At 38.7% G+C, this 24,030-nt stretch overlaps 2 protein-coding genes and 1 long non-coding RNA gene across 3 annotated transcripts in view; 2 read left to right on the forward strand and 1 right to left on the reverse strand.

Annotated features, from left to right (window-relative positions):
- Nucleotides 1–14,376, forward strand: part of LOC120099902 (uncharacterized) — a 148,485-nt gene extending 134,109 nt beyond the window's left edge. The window contains exon 7 of the long non-coding RNA XR_010063124.1: nt 12,902–14,376. This is a non-coding gene — a long non-coding RNA (uncharacterized LOC120099902). The remainder of the gene's footprint in view (nt 1–12,901) is intronic.
- A 1,445-nt stretch (nt 14,377–15,821) lies between these two features.
- Nucleotides 15,822–16,772, forward strand: Or2ag2b (olfactory receptor family 2 subfamily AG member 2B). Its single transcript, NM_001000195.1, has one exon. The coding sequence runs from the start codon at nt 15,822–15,824 to the stop codon at nt 16,770–16,772; it is 951 nt and encodes a 316-aa protein (NP_001000195.1).
- A 3,412-nt stretch (nt 16,773–20,184) lies between these two features.
- On the reverse strand, nt 20,185–21,111 carry Or13n4 (olfactory receptor family 13 subfamily N member 4). Its single transcript, NM_001000196.1, has one exon. The coding sequence runs from the start codon at nt 21,109–21,111 to the stop codon at nt 20,185–20,187; it is 927 nt and encodes a 308-aa protein (NP_001000196.1).
- Nucleotides 21,112–24,030: the final 2,919 nt, after the last annotated feature.

Genomic DNA, 24,030 nt, shown 5'->3' on the forward strand with positions numbered 1-24,030 from the left:
TTTGTATCTGTTGAGGACTGTTTTATGACTGATTATATGGTCAATTTTGGAGAAAGGACCATGAGATGGTGAGAAGAAGGAATATCCTTTTGTTTTAGGATAGAATATTCTATAAATATTTTTAAGTCCATTTGGTTTATGACTCCTCTTAGTCTGTCTATGTCTCTGTTTAATTTATGTTTCCATGATCTGTCCATTGGTGAGAGTGGGGTGTTGAAATCTCCTACTATTATTGTGTGAGGTGCAATGTGTGTTTTGAGCTTTAGTAAGGTTTCTTTTACGTATGTAGGTGCCCTTGTATTTGGGGCATAGATATTTAGGATTGAGAGTTCATCTTGGTGGATTTTTCCTTTAATGAATATGAAGTGTCCTTCCTTATCTTTTTTGATAACTTTTGGCTGAAAATCGATTTTATTCGATATTAGAATGTCTATTCAGCTTGCTTCTTCAGACCATTTGCTTGGAAAGTTGTTTTCCAGCCTTTTTCTTGTCTTTGTCTTTGAGGTGTGTTTCTTGTAGGCAGCAGAATGCAGGCTCTTTATTGCATATCCAGTTTGTTAGTCTATGTCTTTTTTTTGGAGAATTGAGTCCATTGATGTTGAGAGATATTAAGGAATAGTGATCGTTGCTTCCTGTTATGTTCGTATTTGGATGTGAGATTATGTTTGTGTGCTTGTCTTCTCTTCGATTTGTTGCCAAGATGATAATTTCTTGCTTTTTCTAGGATGTAGCTTGCTTCCTTATGTTGAACTTTACCATTTATTATCCTTTGTAGTGCTGGATTTGTAGAAAGATATTGTGTAAATTTGGTTTTGTCATGGACTATCTTGGTTTCTCCATCTATGTTAATTGAGAGTTTTGCTGGGTACATAACCTGGCCTGGCATTTGTGTTCTCTTAGGGTCTGTATGACATCTGCCCAGGATCTTCTGGCTTTCATAGTCTCTGGTGAGAAGTCTGGTGTGACTCTGATAGGTCTGCCTCTATATGTTACTTGACCTTTTTCCCTTACTTCTTCTAATATTCTTTCTTTGTTTTGTGCATTTGGTGTTTTGACTATTGTGTGATGGGAGGAGTTTCTTTTCTGGTCCAATCTATTTGGAGTTGTGTAGGTTTCTTGTATGTTTATGGAAATCTCTTTCTTTAGGTTAGGGAAATTTTCTTCTATAATTTTGTTGAAGTTATTTACTGGTCCTTTGAGCTGGGAGTCCTCACTCTCTTCTATACCTATTATCCTTAGGTTTGATATTTTCATTGAGTCCTGGATGTCTTGTATGTTTTGGACCAGTAGCTTTTTCCCTTTTACATTATCTTTGATAGTTGTGCTGATGATTTCTATGGAATCTTCTGCTCCTGACATTCTCTCTTCTATCTTTTGTATTCTGTTGGTGATGCTTGTATCTATGGCTCCTTGTCTCTTTCTTTCTTATTCTACATCCAGGGTTGTCTTTCCTTGTGCTTTCTTTATTGCTTCTATTTCCATTTTTAATTCTTTCACCTGTTTGATTGTGTTTTCCTGTTATTCTGTCAGGGATTTTTTTGATTCATCTCTGTAGGCTTCTACTTGTTTATTTATGTTTTTCTGCGTTTCTCTAAGGGAGTTCTTTATGTCTTTCTTGAAGTCCTCCATCATCATAAACAAAAGGGATTTAAAATCAAGATCTTGCTTTTCTGGTGTGTTTGGATATTCAGTGTTTGCTTTGGTGGGAGAATTGGGCTCCGATTATGCCATGTAGTCTTGGTTTCTCTTGCTTGGGTTCCTGCACTTGCCTCTCACCATCAGGTTGTCTCTGGTGTTACCTTGTTCTGCTATTTCTAAGAGTGGCTAGACTGTTCTATAGTCCTGTGTGTTGGGAGTGCTGTAGACCTGTTTTCCTGTTTTCTTTTAGCCATTTATGGGAACAGGGTGTTCTGCTTTCAGATGTGTAGTCTTTCCTGTCTACTGGTTTTCAGCTGTTCCCATTGGCATGTATCCTGAGTCCACCAGCAGATCACTTGGAGCAGAAAAAATGGTTTTACCTCTGCTCTTGGGGCTGAAGTTGCTCCTGGGGGACTGTGTTTGAGCTCTCTGTGAAGGCGACAACCAGAATGGTCAGCCCTGCCTTTTCTCCAGGCCCCTGTGCACAGGGTTCCCAGATGGTGTTAGGTGTTTTCCTCTGGAGTCAGAAATGTGGGCAGAGTGTAGCCTCTTCTGGCTTCCCAGGTGTGTCTGCCCTTCTGAAGGTTTAGCTCTCCCTCCCATGGGATTTGTGTGCAGGGAGCTGTTGACCAGGTCCCTTCAGATCCGGGAGCTGTCTGGACTGTAGGGGACCTGCCGCTTGAGATGTTTGCCTATCTTAATTTCACTTCTAGTGCATGAAAAAATAATCAAGGCAACTTCTAAAGGAAAACATATAATTTGAGGCTTATGATTTCAGAGGACTAGAGTCCAAGATCATTATAGTACTCTCTTAGGGTTTCTATTTGTCAAGAAACACCATGTTCACAGCAACACTTATAAAGAAAAACATTTCATTAGCGTTGTCTAACAGTTCCAAGATTTAACCTGTTACCTTCGTGAAAGCAAGCATGGTGACAAAAATGGAGATACCGTGATGGAGAATTCTACATTTGGATCAGCAGGCAGCAGGGAGCAAGAATGAGCATTGACCCTGGCCTGAGCTCCTGGAACTTCTAAGCCCATTTCCAGTGACACACCTCTACCAATAATGCCACACATACCCCAACAAGGCCATATGTCTGTATACTTTCAAATAATGCCACAATGAACCTGTAGGGTTTTCATTCAAACGACCTTAGATAGAAAGCATTGCAACAAGCAGGACTTGTAGCTGAGAGCTTACATCTAGAGATACAACCATGAAAAGAGAAACAGACAGACAGACAGACAGACAGATGGATGGACAGATGGGCAGAGACTGGGGGGGGCAATATGATGGACAAAGCCTTTCCAACAATGCCACATGTTTTAAATCTTCCTAACCTCAGAAAACCAAATAATTGGGTATAGAGCTAAACAAAGACTGCTCATCTTAGGAATCTCAAATGGATGAGAAGCATTTAAAGAATTGTTTAATATTTAGTCAACAGGGAAATGCACATTAAAACAACACTGAGATTCTACTTCATACCAATCAGAATGGCTAAGATCAAAAACTCAGGTGAACGCAGATGCTGGCAAGGATCTAGAGAAAGAAGAACACTCTTCCATTGCTGGTAAGACTACAAGCTGGTACAACCACTTTGGAAATCAATCTTGTTGTTCCTAAGAAAAATGGAAATAGTTCTACCTGAACACCCAGCTATACCACTACTTGGCATATACCCAAAAGATGCTCCAACATATAACAAGTCCATATGCTCCACTATGTTTATAGCACCCTTATTTTTAATAGTCACAAGCTGGAAACCACCCAGATGTCCCGCAACAGAAGAATGGATACAAAAATTGTGTACATTTACACAATGGATTATTACTCAGCCATTAAAAACAATTAATTTATGAAATTCTCAGGGAAATGGATGGAACTAGAAAACAACATCCTGAATAAGGTATCTCAGAAACAAAAGAACACACAAGGTGTGTACTCACTGATAAATAAATTTTAGCCCAAAAGCTCAGAATACCCAAGAAGTAATCCACAAAACATATGTAGCTTAACAGTAACAAAGACCAAAGTGTGGATGCTTCAATCATACATAAAATAGGGAACAAAATAATCACAGGAGGCAGAGTGAAGGCAGTGGAAGGAGGCGGGGAGGAGGACAGGAACAGATATTGGAAAGAACAGGAGAAAAATATGGAGGATCAGGAAATTGAATAGAAACATGTAGCAGAGGGGGATGGTGGTAGCTACTAGAAAGTACCAAACTCTTGAGAAGTGAGAGATTCCCAAGAGCCAATGGTGATGACTTTAGCTAAAATACCCAAAAAAGGGAAGATAAAATGAGTAGTAACCACCTCCTATAAATAGGCATGGCTCCCATTTGACAAATGGGGCCACCACCCATCTCAAAATTTTCAACCCAGAAATGCTCCTGTCCAAAAGAAAGACAGAGACAAAATTGGAACAGAGACTAAAGGAAAGGCCGTCCAGAAACTACCTCACCTAGATGTACAGCCCATCTACAAACACCAAACCGAGTCACTATTGCTGATGCCAAGAAGTACTTGGTGATAGTAGCCTGCTATTGCTGTTCCCTGAGAGGTTCTACCAGCACCTGACCAATACAGATGCAGATGATTACAGTCAACCATTGGATTGAGCACAGAGACCTCAATTGAAGAAAGAGCTAGGGGAAAGACTGAAAAAGATAAAGGGGATTGCAACCCCATAAATAGAACAATATCAACTAACTAGACAATGAAGAACTCCCAGGGACTAAACCACCAACCAAATAGTATATTTAGAAGGAATCAGGACTCCAGATACATGTGGGAGAGGATGGCCTTATCTGATGACAAAGGGAGGAGAAGGAGGCTTGATGCTTTAGTGTAGGGGGATGCATGAGGGGTGAGTTGAGAGTGGGTAGAGGAACAACTTCATAGAGGTAAAATGGAGGGAGAGAGGGAACGGCATAGGAGGTTGGTGGAGGCATAACTGTGAAAGGGGATATCATTTGAATGGTAAATGAATAAAATGATTAATAAAAGTAAAAAAAAATTATTTGAATCCATTCCTCTGTTGAAGGGCAGCTGGATCCATCCAGCTTCTGGCTACTATAAATAACGCTGCTATGAACATAGTGGAGCATGTGTCTTTGTTGTATGTTGGAGCATCTTTTGGGCATATGCCTAGAGGTATAGCTGTGTACTCAGGTAGTGGGATGTCCAATTTTCTGAGGAAACTCCAGACTGATTTCCAGAGTGGTTGTACCATTTTGCAATCCCACCAACAATGGAGGAGTGTTTCTCTTTCTCCACATCCTTGCCATCATCTGCTGTTACCTGAATTTTGATCTTAGCCATTCTGAATGGTGTGAGGTGAAATCTCAGGGTTGTTTTGATTTGCATTTCCCTGATGACTAAGGATGTTGAATATATCTTTAGGTGCTTTTTGGCCATTCGAGAATCCTCAGCTGAGAATGTTTTGTTTAGCTCTGTACCCCATTTTAATAGGGTGATTAGGCTCTCTGGAGTCTAACTTCTTGTGTTCTTTGCATATTTTGGATATTAGCCCTCTATCAGATGTAGGATTAGTAAAGACCTTTTTCTAATCTGTTGGTTGCCCTTTCGCCATAATGACAGTGTCTTGCTTTACAAAAGCTTTGCAGTTTTATGAGGTTCCATTTGTCGATTCTTGATCTTAGAGCTTAAGCCATTAGTGTTCTGTTCAGGAAAATTTCCCCAGTGCCCATGTGTTTGAGACACACACTTTTTCTTCTATTAGTTTGAGTGTATCTGGTTTGATGTGGAGATACTTGATCCACTTGGACTTAAGTTTTGTACATGGTGATAAGCATGGATCGATCTGCATTCTTCTACATGCTGACCACCAGTTGAACCAGCACCATTTGTTGAAAATGCATTCTTTCTTCCATTGGATGGTTTTAGCTACTTTGTCAGAGGTCAAGTTACCATATGTGTGTGGGTTCATTTCTGGGTCTTTAATTCTGTTCCACTGATCTATCTGCCTGTACCTGTACCAATACCATACAGTTCTTATGTCTATTGCTCTGTAATACTGATTGAAGTCAGGGACGATGATTCCCCCAGAAGTTCTTTTATTGTTGAATATAGGTTTTGCCATCCTGGGTTTTTTGTTATTCAAAATTGTTCTTTCCATCTCTATAAAGAATTGAGTAGGAATTTTGATGGGGACTGTCTTGAATCTGTAGATTGCTTTTGGCAAAATGCACCTTTACTACATTAATCATACCAATCCATGAGCATGGAAGATTGCACATTACAAGGAAATTATATTCTTGCTTTCTGTACAGTGTAGTTTCTCCACTTATGTTGGAGTTTTTCATCTGTTATATTTTGTAGGGCTGGGTTTGTCGAAAGATATTGTATAAATTTGATTTGGTCATGGAATATCTTGGTTTCTCCATCTACGTTATTTGAAAGTTTTGCTGGATACAGTAACTTGGGCTGACAGTGGTGTTCCAGTATTTTCTGGCTCTCATAGTCTCTGGTGTGAAGACTCATGTAATTCTTATAGGTCTGCCTTCATATGTCACTTGAACTTTTTCCTCTAATTGCTTTTAATAATCTTTTTTTTTTGTTTTGTGCATTTGGTGTTTTAACTATTATGTGATGGGAGGAATTTCTCTTTTGGTCCAATCTATTTGGAGTACTGTAGGCTTCTTTTATGGTTATGGGCATCTCTTTCTTTACATTAGGGATGTTTTCTTCTATAATTTTGTTGAATATATTTACTGGCCCTTTAAGTTAGGAGTCTTCAATTTCTTATATACCTGTTATCCTTAGATTTGATCTTCTCCTTGTGTCCTGGAGATCCTCTATGTTTTGGGGTAGGAGCTTTTTTCATTTTCCATTATGTTTGACAATTTTGTCGATGTTTTCTATGGTATCTTCTGCCCCTGAGATTCTCTCTTCTATCTCTTGTATTCTGTTGGTGATGCTAGTATCTATGGCTCCTTGTGTCTTCCTTTGGTTTTCTGTAACCAGCGTTGTCTCCCTTTGTGCTTTCTTTATTGTTTCTATTTCCATTTTCAATTCCTTCACCTGTTTGGTTTTGTTTTCCTGTAATTCTTTCAGGGATTTTTGTGTTTACCCTCTAAGGGCTTCTAGTTGTTTATTTGTGTTTTCCTGCATTTCTTTAAGGGAGTTCTTTATATCTTTCTTAAAGTCCTCCATTATTACTAAAAATGTGATTTTAAATCTAAATCTTGCTTTTCTGGTGTGTTTGAATATCCAGTACTTTCTTTGGTGGGAGAACTGGGCTCTAATGATGCCAAGTAGTCTTGGTTCAGTTGCTTAGGGCCCTGCACTTGCCTCTAGGCATTAAGTTGTCTCTGGTGTGTGCTTATCTTGCTGTTTCTGAGAGTGACTTTACCCTGCTATTGGCCTCTATATCAGCACTCCTATAGAACTGTTTTCCTGTTTTCTTTCAGCCTTTCCTGAGAACAGGTGCTCTGATTTCTAGTGTCTAGTCACTCCTGAAGACTATCATCCATCTCTAGGCACTGGCAGGAATCAAAGGTCCTGCTCCTGATTGGTTGTGTAGTTCCTTGCACCCTGCTGGCACAGTTGGCACTATATGATTCCCTCTTGGGTCTGGACTGTGGGCAGAGGGTATTCTCCTCTGACTTCTCAGGAGTATCCACACTTTTGAGGTTCCAGCTCTCTCCCCCCACAGGATTTGTGTGCAGGGTGCTGTTTGGCTGGATCAATTTGGTCCTGGGTGCAGACCAGAACCTCGGACACCAGTGGCTGTCTGATCCTATATCCCTGTGTCCAGAGGCACTGTGCAGTTTCCCCTTGGACCAGGGATGTGGTCCAAGGTGTGCAGAGGTGGCAGTCTGTCCTTCACCCTAGGCATGTCTGCAGTCCTGGGTGGTCCACTCTCTTTCCCATGGGATTTGGGTGCAACGAACTGTGAGATGGTATCAGTTCACTTCCAGGCAATGCCAGAAACAGGAAGTGCCCTGACCCAGAAGACTTCTGCCTCTGTGTATCCTGAATCTATCAGGCAGGTCACTCGGTAGCAGAAAATTGGATCTTACCTCTGCTCTCAGTTGTGGCAGTTCTCCTGGAGACTGTCTTCCAGCTCTAGGCATGGGCAGGAATCAAAGGGTCCTGCTCCTGATTGCTCGTGTTTGTCCTTGCACCCATGGGCACAGTTGGCTCTAAGTGTTGTCTCTTCACTCTGGACTGTAGGCAGAGGGTATTCTCCTCTGGCTTCTCAGGAGTATCCACACTTCTGTGCTTCCAGCTCTCTCCCCCATGGGATTTGAGTGCAGGGAGCTGTTTGACTGGATCAGTTCATCTACACAATGGAGTACTACTCAGCTATCAAAAACAATGTCTTCATGAAATTCATAGGCAAATGGAATGAACTAGAAAATATCATCCTGAGTGAGGTTACTCAATCACAGTAAAACACACTTGGTATGCACTCACTGATAAGTGGATATTAGCCAAATAATCTCACATTACCCAAGATGCAATCCACAGACCACAGGAAGCTCAAGAAGAAGGATAACCAAAATGCAAATGCTCCCGTTCCTCCTTAAAAGGGGGAAACATATCCATAGGAGAGGGAATGGAAGCAAAGTTAAGAGCAGTGACTCAAGGAATGGCCATTCAGAGCTTGATTCTCATGTGGCCCATATATATACAGCCACCAAGACTCGATAAGATTAATGTAGCTAGAAAATGCACACTGAAATGTACCAGATACAGATATTTCCTGAGAGACACATCCAGAGCATTCCAATACAGAGGTCAATGCTAGCAGCAAACTACTGAACTGAGAACAGGACCCCATTGGGGTGAATTAGAGGAAGTATTGAAAAAGTTGAAGGAGCATGCAACACCATAAAAACAACAATGCCAACCATCCAAAGCTTCCAGGGACAAAACCACTACCGAAAGACTATACATGGACTGACCCAGGGCTCCAACTGCATATGTAGCAGAAAATAGTCTTGTTGGGACATCAGGGGAAGTGGAAGCCCTTGGTCCTGCTAAAGTCGGACCCCCAGTGCAAAGGAATATGTGGGGCAATATGTGGGATGTATAGAGGGAATACCTTTATGGGGGAGGGGGAGGGGGAGGGGAGGGAATGGGGACTTATTGTAAGGAAACCGGGAAGGGGAATAACCTTTGAAATGTAAGTAAAACAATATATCTAATAAAAAATTTAAAAAAGAATCAGCGAAACCAGGAGCTGTTTTTTTTTTGAGAAAATAATAAAATATTAAAAACCCTGAAAGTGTTCTAATAACTAGTAATCAAATATTCGAAAATGTGATTGTATCAGAGCCATTCTCAGTCAGAGTACCACAGGGTCTTTCATCCTAGATAACAATACATTATGTCACTTAGGCAAAACAAAAACAAAACCGTCACCACCACCACCACCAATAGTTTTAAAAGCACCAATCACCACATGGGAAATAGAGGTGCAAGATCATCTACAAACAGAATACAAAATCCTCCCTTTACTGCTAGATTCATGTCAAGTGTTGTCTTATTTTCCAAAATTATTTGGTGGTATGTGCTGACTGTATATTTAATCTAAAAATCTTACTTTTATATTCTTGGTTACTGTTGACCACCACAATACAACCAATTAGAATTTTGAAAATATTTAGTTTCTATCTTTAATGTTTTGTGGGTATTCCCTTGGAAACTCCCATAGAGTCAACATTGAAAACAAAGAACCAAGATATAGCTTTGTTACACTGGGATTAGCTTTTCCATGAGGAGGAGAATTGAAGGCCAGAGAATAGAAAGAATTGATCCAGTTCCTCTTGGGTGGTAGGCCTGGGTAGATGCTCCCTTGTCCATAGTGTCACCATATGCCACATTGGGAGACAATGACTTTAGAGTAATTGCTGTTTTTCAATCTGTTATTTGAGACACTTAGACTGTAGGCACAAATGTCATGATTTCATTTTATGAGAGGGAATCTATCCTCTGTAATGTGAGACATGAAGAGAAGTGAGAAGTTTTGGATGGGCCTGCTCCTATATCTTCTGGTCAGTATTTCATCCCTACATGTTCTTATCTTGTACTGAAGCTAGAATGCAATATTTTCACTGGATTCTGTGTTTTATCCAAGGCAAAGCATATCACTTGAGTCAGGTAGTGTTCTCTCACACAAAGATAACAATTATCCTTATTAGCACAAACATTATAATTTAATCCATTCTACCTAAGTATTCAGATCAATCTCCACATCTGGTTTCTACCAGCACAGTAAAAGCAAAGTGAGCCCTCCCAGTGTTATGTCCTTTAAATAACAAGGTAATTTAGGCATAATGTTTACATACATTGTGTAAAGTTTACTCTTCTGTTATTTAAATACTGGCTTCTCTGCCCTCATATCTTGTTTCAATCCTGACATGTCATTGTAATGCTTATACCAAGAATCTCCTGTCTTAAGTTTGTGTAAACAATTCTTACCATTTATAGACAGAAACGACAATGTGAAGAGCGGGTGTGGCGGCAGTCCCAAGATGGTGCCCGGACTGCAGCTAAGTCTCATGACTAGCACCTGACTTCCTCACAATTTATTCTCTGCCTTGTCAATAAATACAGATCACCCAGTGGTTAGGCAGAATAGGGTGGGATATCTGCCAGCCTGAGGAAGGAGGGAGAGAGAGAGGGAGATTCTGATCAGAGTATGGAGGATTTGGAGCCATGAGCAAGGGGTTCAGAGAGAGAGGTCATGGAAACATGTCAGAAGCCTAAAGAGCCAGATCAATGATAATATGCAACTATCATGTGATAGGACTGGTAAGTAGACAAATTAACATAGAAAGTAAAGGTACATCATTTAACCACTCAGTTATTGAGGTACAGTTTTAAATAAATTTCAACTTCTCTGTGTAGTTATTGGAGACTAGCAAAAAGTAAAAAATTACAACTGCCGATTTACTTGACTGTTTACAGTTATATTAAGAATAGATCATTTACAGTGTATTGTCAGATGTTTTCTCTAATTCAAAGGCTCAGTAGATGACCAATGGGGAAAATATTTGTCCTGTTAATAGTATAAGATTATACATGTATTAAACTTAACAATTAACAAAAAGGAAATTTTAGTTACATGTTAGTCAAAAGTTTTCTATTATTTATTTTCAATAATAAACAAATGAAAGACAATTCTTTCTTACTACTGATTTTAAAGGATCATTGTTCAAAGAGTGTCCATTTTCCCATGCACTTTTTACAATAGCTTTCTTTTCTTCATTTGGGTGGAGTGAGTCCCACTTCTTTCAATCTTCTGAGCTGCAGTTCCAGTGGTTTCAGGAAGAAACCCTCTCTGGCCAGTTCCTAATGATCACTTCCAAACTTTTAAAATTTATTTATTTACACCCAATCACAGCTTCTTATCCTTCCTCTCCTCCCACTCTCTCCCTTTCACTTCCCCTCTTCCCATCCCACATCCCTCTTCTTAGAGAAGGGGAGGCCTCCCTGGGCCCCTGGCTAAACTTGGAGGGTAGGGCCCAAAATGTGTGATGTCTTCTTGATCTGTCTTATTCTCATTTGTTTAGGTGCTTTTGGTGTATTACTCTAGAACTCTGAGTATCTGAGCCCTATAGTGACAAATTACAAGCACATGACCACCTGAGCACGTGAAAGAGTGGGTAGAGTGAAGAATCAGGATTGAGCCAGAGTAGTAAGGTCCAATAACTCAGTGTCAATCCTGTTTAAAGATAAATAGAAGACAAACTGATATTAGCTAATGTATTTGAATTTTTTTTGAATCTTACTAAGTCTCACAAGAGGCACAAAAAATGGAGATTAGAGCACTCACAGGAGCTACAGGGCATCCTTTCTAATGGAGTACCACTCAGCTATTAAAAACAATGACTTCCTGGAATTCTTACACAAATGGACAGAACTAGGAAATATCCTGAGTGAAGTAACCCAACCACAAAAACCACTGTTACTATTAAGTGTATATTAACTCAAAACCTGGGATTACCCAAGATACAGTCTACAGACCACCACATGGAGCTCAAGAAGAAGGACTACCAAAATGTGACTGCTTTAGTCCTTCTTAGAAGGGGGAGCAAAAATATTCATAGGAGGAGATGTGGAGACAAAGTTTGGAGCAGAGACTGAAGGAATGGCCATTCAGAGACTGCCTCACTTTGAGATACATACAAATACTAAACCCAGACAATGTTGCTGATGCCAAGAAGTGCATGCTGACAGGAGCCTGACTTAACTCTCTCCTGAGAGACTGTGCAAGAGCATGACAAATACAGAGGCAAATGCTCATAGCCCACCATAGAATTGAGAACAGGGTCCCCATGGGAGGAGTTAGAGAAAGGATTGAAGGAGCTGAAGGGTTTTGCAACTCCATAAGAACAACAATAACAACCAACTAGAGTTACCAGGGACTAAACCACCATCCAAAGAGTACACATAGACTGACCCATGGCTCCAGCTGCATATGTAGCAGAGGGTGGCCTTTTGGACACCAATGGGAGGAGAAGTGCTTGGTCCTACCAAGGCTGGAACCCCCAATGTAGGGGACCATCAGGGTGCAGAGGAAGGAAGGGGTGGGAAGTTGGATAGGGGAACACCCTCATAGAAGACGGGGAAGGGAGGATGGAATAGGGAGTTTATAGATGGGAAACAGAAAAATGGAATAATAACTGAAATGTGAATAAAAATATCCAATAAAAAAGAAAAAGTGCTATACAGAGGACCTTTGCAATTTGCATCAGGTCCTGGGGACTGTCTCTCTAGTTGGGAACTGCTGAGGAAGACAATGTTGGGCAGACAAACTGAGACCCACAGCCAATTTAACAGATGACATGTGCAGGAGTGGTATGACAAATGACATGCCTAGAGGATTCATTAAAATCTAGTTTCTGTGAGCAGCATTTACAGGGAAGGTCATGTGGTTTGGGAGGATGGCACTGTCAAACCTCCCTCAGGACAAAGCTTGGGGTTCAGTGTTGCCCAAGGGATGATGAAACTAGGCAATTCTTGGTATTCTTTAAGCAGTCCTGTCCATACCACTTCCTCTTTCTAAAATTTCCACAGTGCTGTTTTTATACCATAGACACCTACAGGTGAGAAGATATGAGAATCTGAGGATATGATTTAAAGTAATTCAGATCTGTTTACTGTCTTGATGATTAGCTGTTCTGAGTTGGGGTGACATGGAATCTCTGCTTACTGTTGATTAGTACTTCAAAGCTAGCTAAGCATGATTGACTCCTTCTGAATCAATGTCTGCTTGCAGTTCTCAGAAAGAAAAGATGCTGAGGGATTCAGCCTATTCTTTTCCAAGACCCTGCCTTGGATCTCATCTCCTTCACAGAAAGGACTGGAAGAGCAATGACTACAGGGCCATTTGACTATGATCTTAGTGTCAGCTGTACAAGATCTGCAGAGCACCTCAGCAGAAGAAACCACTCTTTTCTTTAGCATTTTGAACACTTGTGTTGGAGGTATGGGCTCTGTCTCTGATTTTGGCAATATGTGCAAGTTGTAAGCTTTATAATGCAACATCATAAACTCCCTGCCCCTAATAGTCTCTCATTCCTCAGTGTTCAGATGCCAGTCTTTCCGTTTTTACTCTAGACATGATCAATAAGAACTACTTTGAACATTTGAAGATACTTGCAATTATTTTTGCCTTCTGGGTAAACCTGTGATACTAGAATTCATGATGCTGGGTGGATGATAAAACTCAGTACTTACTTTTCATATCTGTGGATTTTCTTAAGCTCCTGGCATCTCAATAACCAACACCCCCCAGATGAATATTACTACCAAGATGGCTATCTAATGTGTTGTTACTTCTGCCTACATGTCTTCTTGACATTAAAAATAATTCAGAAAAGCCCATTGAAAACAATTTTTAAAATTAAATACACTAAGCAATGAAACAGAGGACAAGTTATGAAAACATATTTTCAAAATGGTAGCTCCACTTCTTTAATTTTCTCTGGCTATTTACATGATTTAAAGAGAAGAGAATATTTTGTGTATTGTATTGATGTGTCACCTGTCAATTAAAAATATTTATGGCTTAGGTAGGAAATGGGATGTATGATGTCCAGGAAAAGAAAGAATTCTGGGATAGAGCCAGCCATGTGGCAGAGTATAGATTAAAATAAATGACTTCTCTTAAGTTATGATTCCAGTTAGAGAAGAATCTAGTTATATGGCCAATGTATTTGTGAATATATTTTTAATCGGAGTCTTACTTCTAGAAGCATGAGCCTAGGAGGAAGAACCTAAAGTTCTATGCCACTAAGCACAGAAATGCCCCCTAATGATTTTGGCTTCTCCTGACAGCTCTTGTTGTGAGGTCATCATATTGCAAAGCTGTTTTCCAGAAATGAATTATTTCTCACTAGCCCTGTATGCATGTCCTGATCATTCTCTTTAGAGGATAAAATGAAAAAAAAAAAAAAAAGAAAAGAAAACAACAATCAGGTTAGGAGGAAAGCATGAATCTTGATTCACAGGAAAGTGAACCTCATTTATATCACCTTAATACAACACTGTTCTTCTCCTTTCAGACCTTAAACAGTAATATGAAATAATGTCCTATGTAATATTCTTCCTCCCTTTATTTTCTATCCGTACATCTTCTATAAAGTCTACTCAAAGTCATCTTTTCAAGTATCACATGTGCCAGAAACACTGCACAAAGATGTCTTTTTCTTCTTCTTCTTGGTTTAGATAAACAAAGAGCTTCCCACAGGGTTTCTGTGTTAAGGCCTGTTTCTATCTGTTTGATTCTGTGGTATCAGTTATCATATGATATGACATAGAGCAATGGAAAGGTTAGGTACTAAGGAACTGTAAAGTGTAATTACTCAGAGGGCTGGCATCTGTACACAGTTTAGGATGTGAAGAGTTCAGGAGGATGCACTGCACTGCTCAGTGCACCATGCCCTGATCTTCATGGTGCTATCTTCCATCTCCTTTTTCACTACTGGGCTTTTTACCTTAGCAAGATCCTATTCATATATAGCCAATACCTCATGCAATACTTCCTTGGGGAGTCCTTTCTGAAACCTCTATTTTATGTTTAATTCAACTATCAATAATCAAGATTGTATGATACATATTTCTGTGTGATATGTATTCATGCTTTCAAAGTTCTTCAGAATCAGTGGAGTTCATGATTGGTTCTTAGGAAAATCTGACTCTCTCTCTCTCTCTCTCTCTCTCTCTCTCTCTCTCTCTCACACACACACACACACACACACACACACACACTTCATTTACTTTTCTTTTCAAGTTCTTCAAGTGGAACTATCATGTGAATTCAGTATTTGGCAGTAGTACTTCTTTCTGGTAAAATCTGTAAAAACTGTAAGCTATTGCTTACAGTCATGGTCTTTCCCTAAATCCTACAGAATGGTTTGACTTTGTACCTCGCCCAACTTGTCTTATTTTTGTAACTCACAATATTTATCGTGTGCTATAAATATAGGTATCCACTGTGCCTCAGAGAACTCCATCTGATTTTTTGTACACTCCTAAAACAATTCTAGCCACTGCCTCCACATAAGCAAATGGCTTCTGTACCACTCTAACCAATTTGCAGATAAAATCTAGCACTATCACCACTTCATTGCTTTTCACTTGTACAGAGTAGTCAGTAAAGGAGGGGAGGGCATTAGAAAAATACAAGAGATATCATGTGGTTCAAGGACCAAAGATTTCTCTGGCAAGAAATCTATCAATTAGATCATCAAGAATAGGCATAACTCTAGTCAAAGTAAGAAAATAAAAATATTTACAAATTAATCTTTAAAATCTGACTTGTACTCACAAGCAAACTTCAGTAAGAAGAAGAGTTTAAATCAATGTGCAGAATGTTTGTTAATATGAAGACAGACATGAGTATATCTACCTAAAAAGTTACTTGTCTATGAACAAATTATTTAATATTTTAAGAAAAAGAATCTCAATGTTTTTGAGTTCTCAATATGCTGCTACCCATTTAATTGGGAATGCACTGAAATTCAATAAAAACACTCAGAAATCAGAGACTATACTTAGCTAAGAAAAGAAAATATCCTGCATGAAATTCTTGTTGATCAATGCCCTAGAGTAATTCCAAAGGGGGTTGAGTTCCCTTAAAAAGGCTTCTACTGACAATGCATGTGTTTTCCAGGAAGCAGAAAAGACCTCTCAGAATGAAACCCTACAACTCCACCTTGGGAAGTGGATTCATCTTGGAGGGGATTCTGGATGGCAGTGGCTCTCCTGAATTGCTCTGTGCCATAGTTGCATCCTTGTACATGTTGGCACTGACCAGCAATGGACTGCTATTACTAGTCATCACAGTTGATGCCCGACTTCATGTACCCATGTACCTTCTACTGAGGCAGCTGTCTCTCATTGACCTCCTTTTCACATCAGTTGTAACTCCCAAGACTGTTGTGGATTTTCTGCTCAGAAACAACAACATATCCTTTGAGGGATGTGCCCTTCAATTGTTTTCAGCAATGACATTGGGTGGTGCAGAGGACCTCCTCCTGGCCTTCATGGCCTATGACAGGTATGTGGCCATTTGTCGCCCTTTGGACTACATGATCTTCATGAGTCCAAAGGCCTGCTGGCTTATAGTGGCTACATCATGGATCCTGGCATCCCTTAGTGCCCTAGGTCACACAGTTTACACAATGCACTTCCCTTTCTGCATGTCCCAGGTAATCAGACACCTGCTCTGTGAGGTTCCTCCATTGTTGAAGTTGGCTTGTGCTGATACATCTCAATATGAGCTCATGGTTTATGTGACAGGAGTGACATTCCTATTGCTCCCCCTATCTGCCATTGTTGCCTCCTACTCACTAATTCTGTTCACTGTGCTGCACATGCCTTCAAATGAGGGGAGGAAGAAAGCTTTTGTCACCTGTTCCTCCCACTTGACAGTGGTTGGGATGTTTTATGGGGGTGCCACTTTCATGTATGTGCTGCCCAGTTCCTTCCACAGTCCTAAGCAAGACAATATCATTTCTGTATTTTATACAATTATCACCCCAGCTCTGAATCCCCTCATTTACAGCCTGAGGAATAGGGAGGTCATTGGAGCTTTTAAAAGGGTACTGGGGAGACGTATTCTGCCAGCACACTCCACCCTTTAAGAAAGATTCATAGCTTGTCTCTCACTATTCCTTCTTCAAACAAATTGCTATACCAATTATTCTTTAATGTTTTTCTCTGACTTAGATATGTACACTACTATGCTTTCACATTAATATCTATTGTGTAATTGGTATGAATTTTTAACTTAATTTTTGAGAATTTCATATATAAATATGTTGGAGATTTGTGCTAATGTTTTGAATCTGCATGTCCAGATGTGAAAGAGCCTTGTCCCCATTTGGATTTTGATGTATCAATAAAGATACCAGGGCCTAATGACTGTACATGGGATGGAACACACAAGAGTTGTGCAGGTAGAACACAGAGAGAATGGAGAGAACTGTAGGAAGAAGGGATCACAGTAGTGACAGAAAATAAAGCAAACCAGCCATGTGAGTTTATGGGTAAGTGGTCACTGGCACCTTCCCCAATTGGGCCTTGGGTAGCAGGGGAAGTTTTAAGAGTGACCAGAATTTGAATTAGTCAAGGCATTTTAAAATTAACTGCTCTCTCTCTCTCTCTCTCTCTCTCTCTCTCTCTCTCTCTCTCTCTCTCTCTCTCTCTCTGTGTGTGTCTGTGTGTCTGTATGAGTGTGTGTGTTTTCTATTTGTGGCTCTGAGACAGCTCCTGGATGGATGTGGGCATGCAACTTGCTGGGAGCACCAAATAGTGCAGCCAAAACCTCACTACAACAGATGTTATATAATAGTAAGAACCCACTATTATGGGATACACACACAAGGATAGAGATTGGGGGTTGGGGTGTAGAGAACTGATTTCTCAGGGGGAAGAACTGAGTCACCGTCAGTGGCTCTAGCTAGCAAAACTAAAAGGAAGGAGCACAGCCTCTGCCAGGGAAAGCCTCATCTCAGAAATGCTGGGAATTCCTGTTCACAAACAGGCTGATTGCCTGAGTCCTGGGAGGAAGGCATTAGAAGTAGGCAATAAAGCTGCCTGCATCAAGCCACTGGGAAAATGAGAGATTTATAAGTCTGACTTAGCTGTTTTTAAGGATAGATGGGAATATACAGATTTTCCCCAGGCCATGTTGGGATTTCATCCCATGGTTCAAAGCTGATACAAGGAGCTTAAGATGAGAGGCAGAGAGCCAGATGATAGAAACAAAGGTATTAATCTCCTTAGTAGGGAGGATTTAACTATACATAGATATATAAGATAGAGGCATTTGATCTTAAAAACTTAGATCAGAAGCAGGGGATAGGAAGCCCAGCCTATCTCAATCAGTAAAAACTTAGGACTTGAGAATTTATATAGAAAAGGGACATACTCCAATAAATCTGGCAATGCAAATGCTGTATTTACATTATTTCCTACTTCCCCTTTCTGTTTAGTTTCTCATAGTTTTCCTTTATCATTAATCAGTTTAGCTAGTAATGGGCTGTATTCCTTCCTTGCTATTTATGATTCATTATGCTTGGATACTTTGTTGCTACAATGAGGCTTATCAAAAAATTTTCACTACAACAAACAATTTTGAAATGGTAGTGACTTAGTATGATCATAGAGGTAAAGGGTGGAAAAAAAGAAAAGAAGAGAAAAAACTATCAGAAAACATTCAACATTTGTATTTCATTGCTTTCTACATTTTGACTTTTTGATCAGTCTCTTACATCTTTCTATCTTTATCTTGAGATGTCATGGGACATATATTTGTTTTGTTTTCAACTTTCATATTAAAGATATAAATGGAGTATGGTCCATGTTTAGTAATAATAATAATAATAATAATAATAATAATAATAATAATGCCACTGAGTTTTCTGATCTCTGCTGGGTTGTTTTTACCTATTAAAGACTCTTTCAGGCTGAAGAACTCATCTAGTAGTATAAATTGTGCTAGATTTCTTTATCTGGTAATATCTTTGTATATCTTTAATTTATAAAAAATAGTTTCATTTGTTATATTAATTTTGATTAGAAGATTTTCTTTCAACTCTGAATTTATCTTTCATCTCTCCCCATTTGTGACATCTCTGCTGAAAATTCTAGGTCAGGCAAGCTGTGACACTTGTGTATTTTTTCTCTTTCTGTTTGGAAAATATTGTCCTTATCCTTAACTTTCTGAGAATATACTTTTCTTGGGATGGATTTGGTTTGGTCGATTATAACTGATATTCTTTGAACTTCCACTAATGAGAAATTTTTTTGGTTTTTAGGCTTGGGGAATTTTCTGTTTTTATGTCTGGATTTCCAAGGCTTGAAATCCAGAACAAGAACATGTGCTTTATTTTTTGATGCTACTTCAATGTTCCTATAAATTTTTCTCATTATTTTCATATATCTCTTTAAATTTCATTGTTTCTTTTGATGAATTCTGCTTTTGTTGTGTTCTTTTGTCTTTCTAAATCTTTTCAGTTATACATTTTAACCCCACGTTTCTGACTGTTTGCCATCTAAAAGTTAGATTTCTGTTAAGTTTCCTGGGTAAGGTACTAAATTGTTTGTTTTTGTTGGCTGAATTTCATTGAGTTTTCTTAAAACAGTTCCTTTGAATTGTTTGTCCAGAAGATTATTAATGCTAGTTACTATAAGTTATAATTTTAATATTTTCTCTTATACAAGGATTGAAAGTTCCAGGTGTTTGTTAATGTACAACATTTTCTGTTCATTAAAGATTGGATGTTTATTACAGGCTTCATAAAATCTTTATTGATCTCTATTTCTGAATAGGTTGCTTATTTTCTCAGCATAAGACTATTGGCAACAGGTGGTACCCTATATACAGTTTTGCTGAGTCTGTAGTTGATGCTTTCCATTGTTTCATACTACAAAGTGCCCTAAGTCCAAAACTGTCCCAAATCTACCTCGTTCTGTTGTTCAGAATGCATTGGAGGTAGGATGTAAATGGATACTTCTTTCCTATAAGCTCCTAGAAATAAGGTGAAGGTCAGAGACCTCATCTGTAGTGTTGGACCATGCAAATGTTGTTGGAGTCTATTCATTTCTTTGTCACAGTGTCAGTGTTGAACATTCTGTGACTTTGCTTATATTGCATGCTTCTTTGGGTTTGTTTTCTAGTCCATTAATGGTGACTAAAAATATACATCCATGTAATTAAACTTTTGTAAGAACAGTAATCATCATAAAATAATCCTGGACTTCAAATAAGCCACGATGTGTACCTTTGATCTTCAGAGTACTTTTCTGCTACCATATTGTAAACATATTATTCTACTGAATTTCTAAAGCTATTATCCCTGTATTTTTAATAACTTAGCAGAGTCATAAGTCATTAAAGGGAGGCAGAGGAAAGAAATATGGTTTACTCATTTTGTGAAGTGTGAGAAAAGAGGAAAGCAAGGGAAAGAATGAATAAAGGTACTAGAACTACATTGTCAGTTGAAAGGTTCCAAGTACTTTTTAAATTTCTGCACCAGCACCCATGACTGTTCACAATCTTCCAACCAACTTTCCAAGAGCCCCTTTCACATCTTTGTTTCTAAGGCTGTAAATTATTGGATTCAACATGGAAGTCATAACTGAATAGAACACAGAGACAACCTTATCCTTTTCACTCATTGTCTTGGAGTTGGGTCTCATGTAGGCAAATATTCCAGACCCATAGTAGAAGACCACGACAGTGAGGTGGGACCCACAGGTTGAGAAGACTTTGAGCCTTCCCTCCTTAGACTGCATCCGGATTACAGTGGAGATGATGTTCCCATAGGAGACAAGGATGAGGGAGACAGGAGCTAATAGGATAATCACTCCCACTAAAAACAGAGCCATTTCTGCATTGTAGGTGTCAGCTGAAGCCAGCTTTAGGAGGGCAGGTGGTTCACAGAAGTAGTGATTAATTACATTCTGTCCCCGATAAGGGATATACAGTGTAAACGCACTGTCCACTGAGCATGCCAATGCTCCACTTACCCAGGAAACTACAGCCAATTGGAAACAAAGCCTCTGGGTCATGATGGTGGAGTAGTGCAAGGGCTTACAGACAGCTGCATACCGGTCATAGGACATAACTGCCAGCAGAGCACACTCTGTGCACCCTGCTAGGAGAAAGACAACTATCTGTATAGAACATCCAATAAAAGAAATGGTTTTCTTTTTTGAAAGGAAGTGTACCAGCATCTGGGGTACGATGCTTGTAGAGAAGCAGAGGTCAGCAAAGGATAAGTTCTTGAGAAAAAAGTACATGGGTGTATGAAGTCGAGAGTCAATATGAATAAGGATTATGATTAACAAGTTTCCAAATACTGAAAGGAAATAGATGACCAGGAAAATACAGAATAGCAAGATTTGAACTTTAGGATTCTCTGAGAGTCCCAGCAGAATAAATTCAACTATGTAAGTTTTGTTTCTTCCTCCCATTGATATTTACTCCTGTTTACCTATGGTCAGAAGGAAAACAATGTTTCAGTCCTGTGGAAACAAGTGTATAATTCACAAATGTATCCTCTTAATTCTTAGCTTCCATCTCTTTCCCATTAGGTGCCAGTTCCTGTAAAAATTCACACTGGTTTACCTCTATCCAGAAGAGCACATTTTTTTTTCATTTTTGTTTTTTGAGAAAGGAACTCACTGTGAAATTCAGACTGACCTTGGACTCAAGAGTCCCCTGTTTTAGCATTCTAAGTGCTAGAATCTCAGAATTTCTTCAACACATCTAGTTTCCACATAGATTTTAAGTCCATCATTTCCTTGCTTATTCAACTTGATGCATGAGCATCACGTGGTACATAGAGTTTTGTGCCTAATCCTAGTATCTAAATAAGTGTAAATGAGCAAATTACCATGTAGCTACATAAGAACAGTGTAGTTGGTTACTCTTAGTAGTTACACTTTCAGTTTAAAAACTCTCTTTTGGTTCAATTCTATTTTCCTCTATTAACTGTGTGAAAGTAAAGTAAATTTGCTTTATTAATACAAGAATTATTCTGGGCTTTTAGATTTCAAAACACCTAGTGGCGGGTCAAAAAACCATGTCAGTAAGATGTTGGTTTGTGTTACAACCAAATATTCAAGTAAGGATTTGAGGCCCAAACAGAGAAACTGTCCACATTACTTCTTGCTTTTCATCTGCAGTTATTTTATGCTATAAAGAAATGGCTGAAATGGCAATTCAATGCAAACAAAGGAAAGTTTTATGGTTATTCACTGTGTAAACTCTGGTCTTTATTTTATGTGAAAATAGGCAAAACAGTATCAAAAATTATGTTACATTGTGAAGTGCGTCTACATAAATCCAATATAATGAGACTAAAGTGTCCTACGCCTGACTCTGTGGGGAACATGCCCAGGTTCTCATCTTCTGAATAGGATCGCACACCCTTATGATAGAAAATGTCAGACAAACTTTGACTTTTGTTAGGATCCTGAGTTTCTAATTAGATTTGGTTTCATGATGAGTTTGAGGTTAGCACTGGCAATCATTTAGACTTGGTCTTGAGAAAGAAAAGCAAAACAATAACATCAAACAAACAAACAAAACAAAGAATTACCCTAATAAAAAGTATAATGATAGTAGAGAAGGATTTCTGGAATGATAATAATTTTGTTCTTAAAATAGTGGCCAAGTACATGAGTGTATTCCTGATTTAAAATTTCATTCCACTTTGCACTTAGAACTTCTCTACTCCTCTGACATAATGTTATACTTTAATAAACCTTATTTTACCCAGATTCATTTACTGTTTTAATATGTGTGCGCGTGTTTGAAAGAGAATGTGTGTATTTGCATTTATGTGTGAATGTGTGTGCATGAGCATAGGCATGTCTCTCTCTCTCTCTCTCTCTCTCTCTCTCTCTCTCTCTCTCTGTGTGTGTGTGTGTGTGTGTGTGTGTGTGTGTGTGTGTGTGTGTGCAGGTTTCCATGGAGGCCTTAGGAAGTATTAAATCCCTGTGGAACTGAACTTAGTGCTTGTGAGCCACCTGACTTGGGTTTTGGAAACAACTTTAGCACTTTATAAGAGTAGAAAGTGATATTAACTACTGATCCATCTCTCCAGCCCTAAGATATATATTTTAAAAACTTCCCATTTGGCAACTAAAATTTTATTGTTTTTTTAATAGAGTATTTTTTAAATAACTATAATAAATTGTCTACATAAGGTACCTTATTTGACAAGTTATATTATGTTGATTCTAAAACTTTCTGGAAAGAATAAATGTTTTTGAAAGATGAAAAGAGAAGAAGACAGCAATGAGACTAGCATAGGAAAATACATGTGGGATTGGGTTAAACAAGAGTGTGATATACTACATGAAACATGAAAGTCTAATGGTCCTATTTGGGGGAGAGAAAGAGGACAAAGAACAGGGATCTGTGAGGATTAGAGGACCCTGATGGGATGAAAAATAATAAAATACAATCACACAAGCATAAAAAATAATGAAGCTCATTATGTTTTAAGTATACTTATAAAATTAATAGAAAAATATAAAATAGAAATGGGAATTACCAAAGGCCATGGTAGAAATAGCTTCAACATTCTTCTGTACTTCCTAGCACATATTCTTCAACCCAGCTTCATCCTTAGAACCAAATCTATATGATACATTAGTTGTATCAAACAGTAAAAAGGAACTGTCTTTGCAGTAGCATTAACAGTAGGATAAATTCTAATGTAGGGGATTAGATTCCCTGAGGAGGAGATGCATATTTACAAATAAAACCAAAAAAGTGTGGGCAAAGAAAAGAGGCCATTAAAATAATTGACAAGCATTTTATTTTTAATTTTTATTACTTATATTTATATGTTTAATTTCTTTATAATTGTTTATTTATTGTTTTTCCATTTCATTTAATATATATGCCAACATTGAATGTAAACCATATAATGTAACAAAATTTTACTTTTGATTAAAGATAGAAAGAAATAAAACAAGATGGGATTCATAAGCACACATTAAGTAAAGAATTCATGACCACTAAGTGAGGTTTTATCAAATAATATAACTATAGTCGTTTAGTAAAGGATGAGCCATAGGATGACACTGGTACAAACACACAAATACAGAACACAGTGCAGTTCTAACATGTGCAGTGAACTGTGGCCCCCACCCAATCTAGTGACAATAATTCTGAGGCCAGAAATGTCTTAATGACAAGATCCTGGAAAGGGAAGCATCACTATATGGTGAAGCCAGTGGTACTATTTTCCCCCATAAAGTATTTGTGGACTGTGGGCATCCAGGATGTGAGACCTCCAACAGTGTGACAATAGTCAGAGGAACAAGATATAAACAATAGCATATGACTTGCCAAATTTAAGTGCCACTAATCTAATA

This window comes from Rattus norvegicus, chromosome 1 (genome assembly GCF_036323735.1).
Source record: "Rattus norvegicus strain BN/NHsdMcwi chromosome 1, GRCr8, whole genome shotgun sequence".
Classification (NCBI taxonomy): Eukaryota; Metazoa; Chordata; class Mammalia; order Rodentia; family Muridae; genus Rattus; species Rattus norvegicus.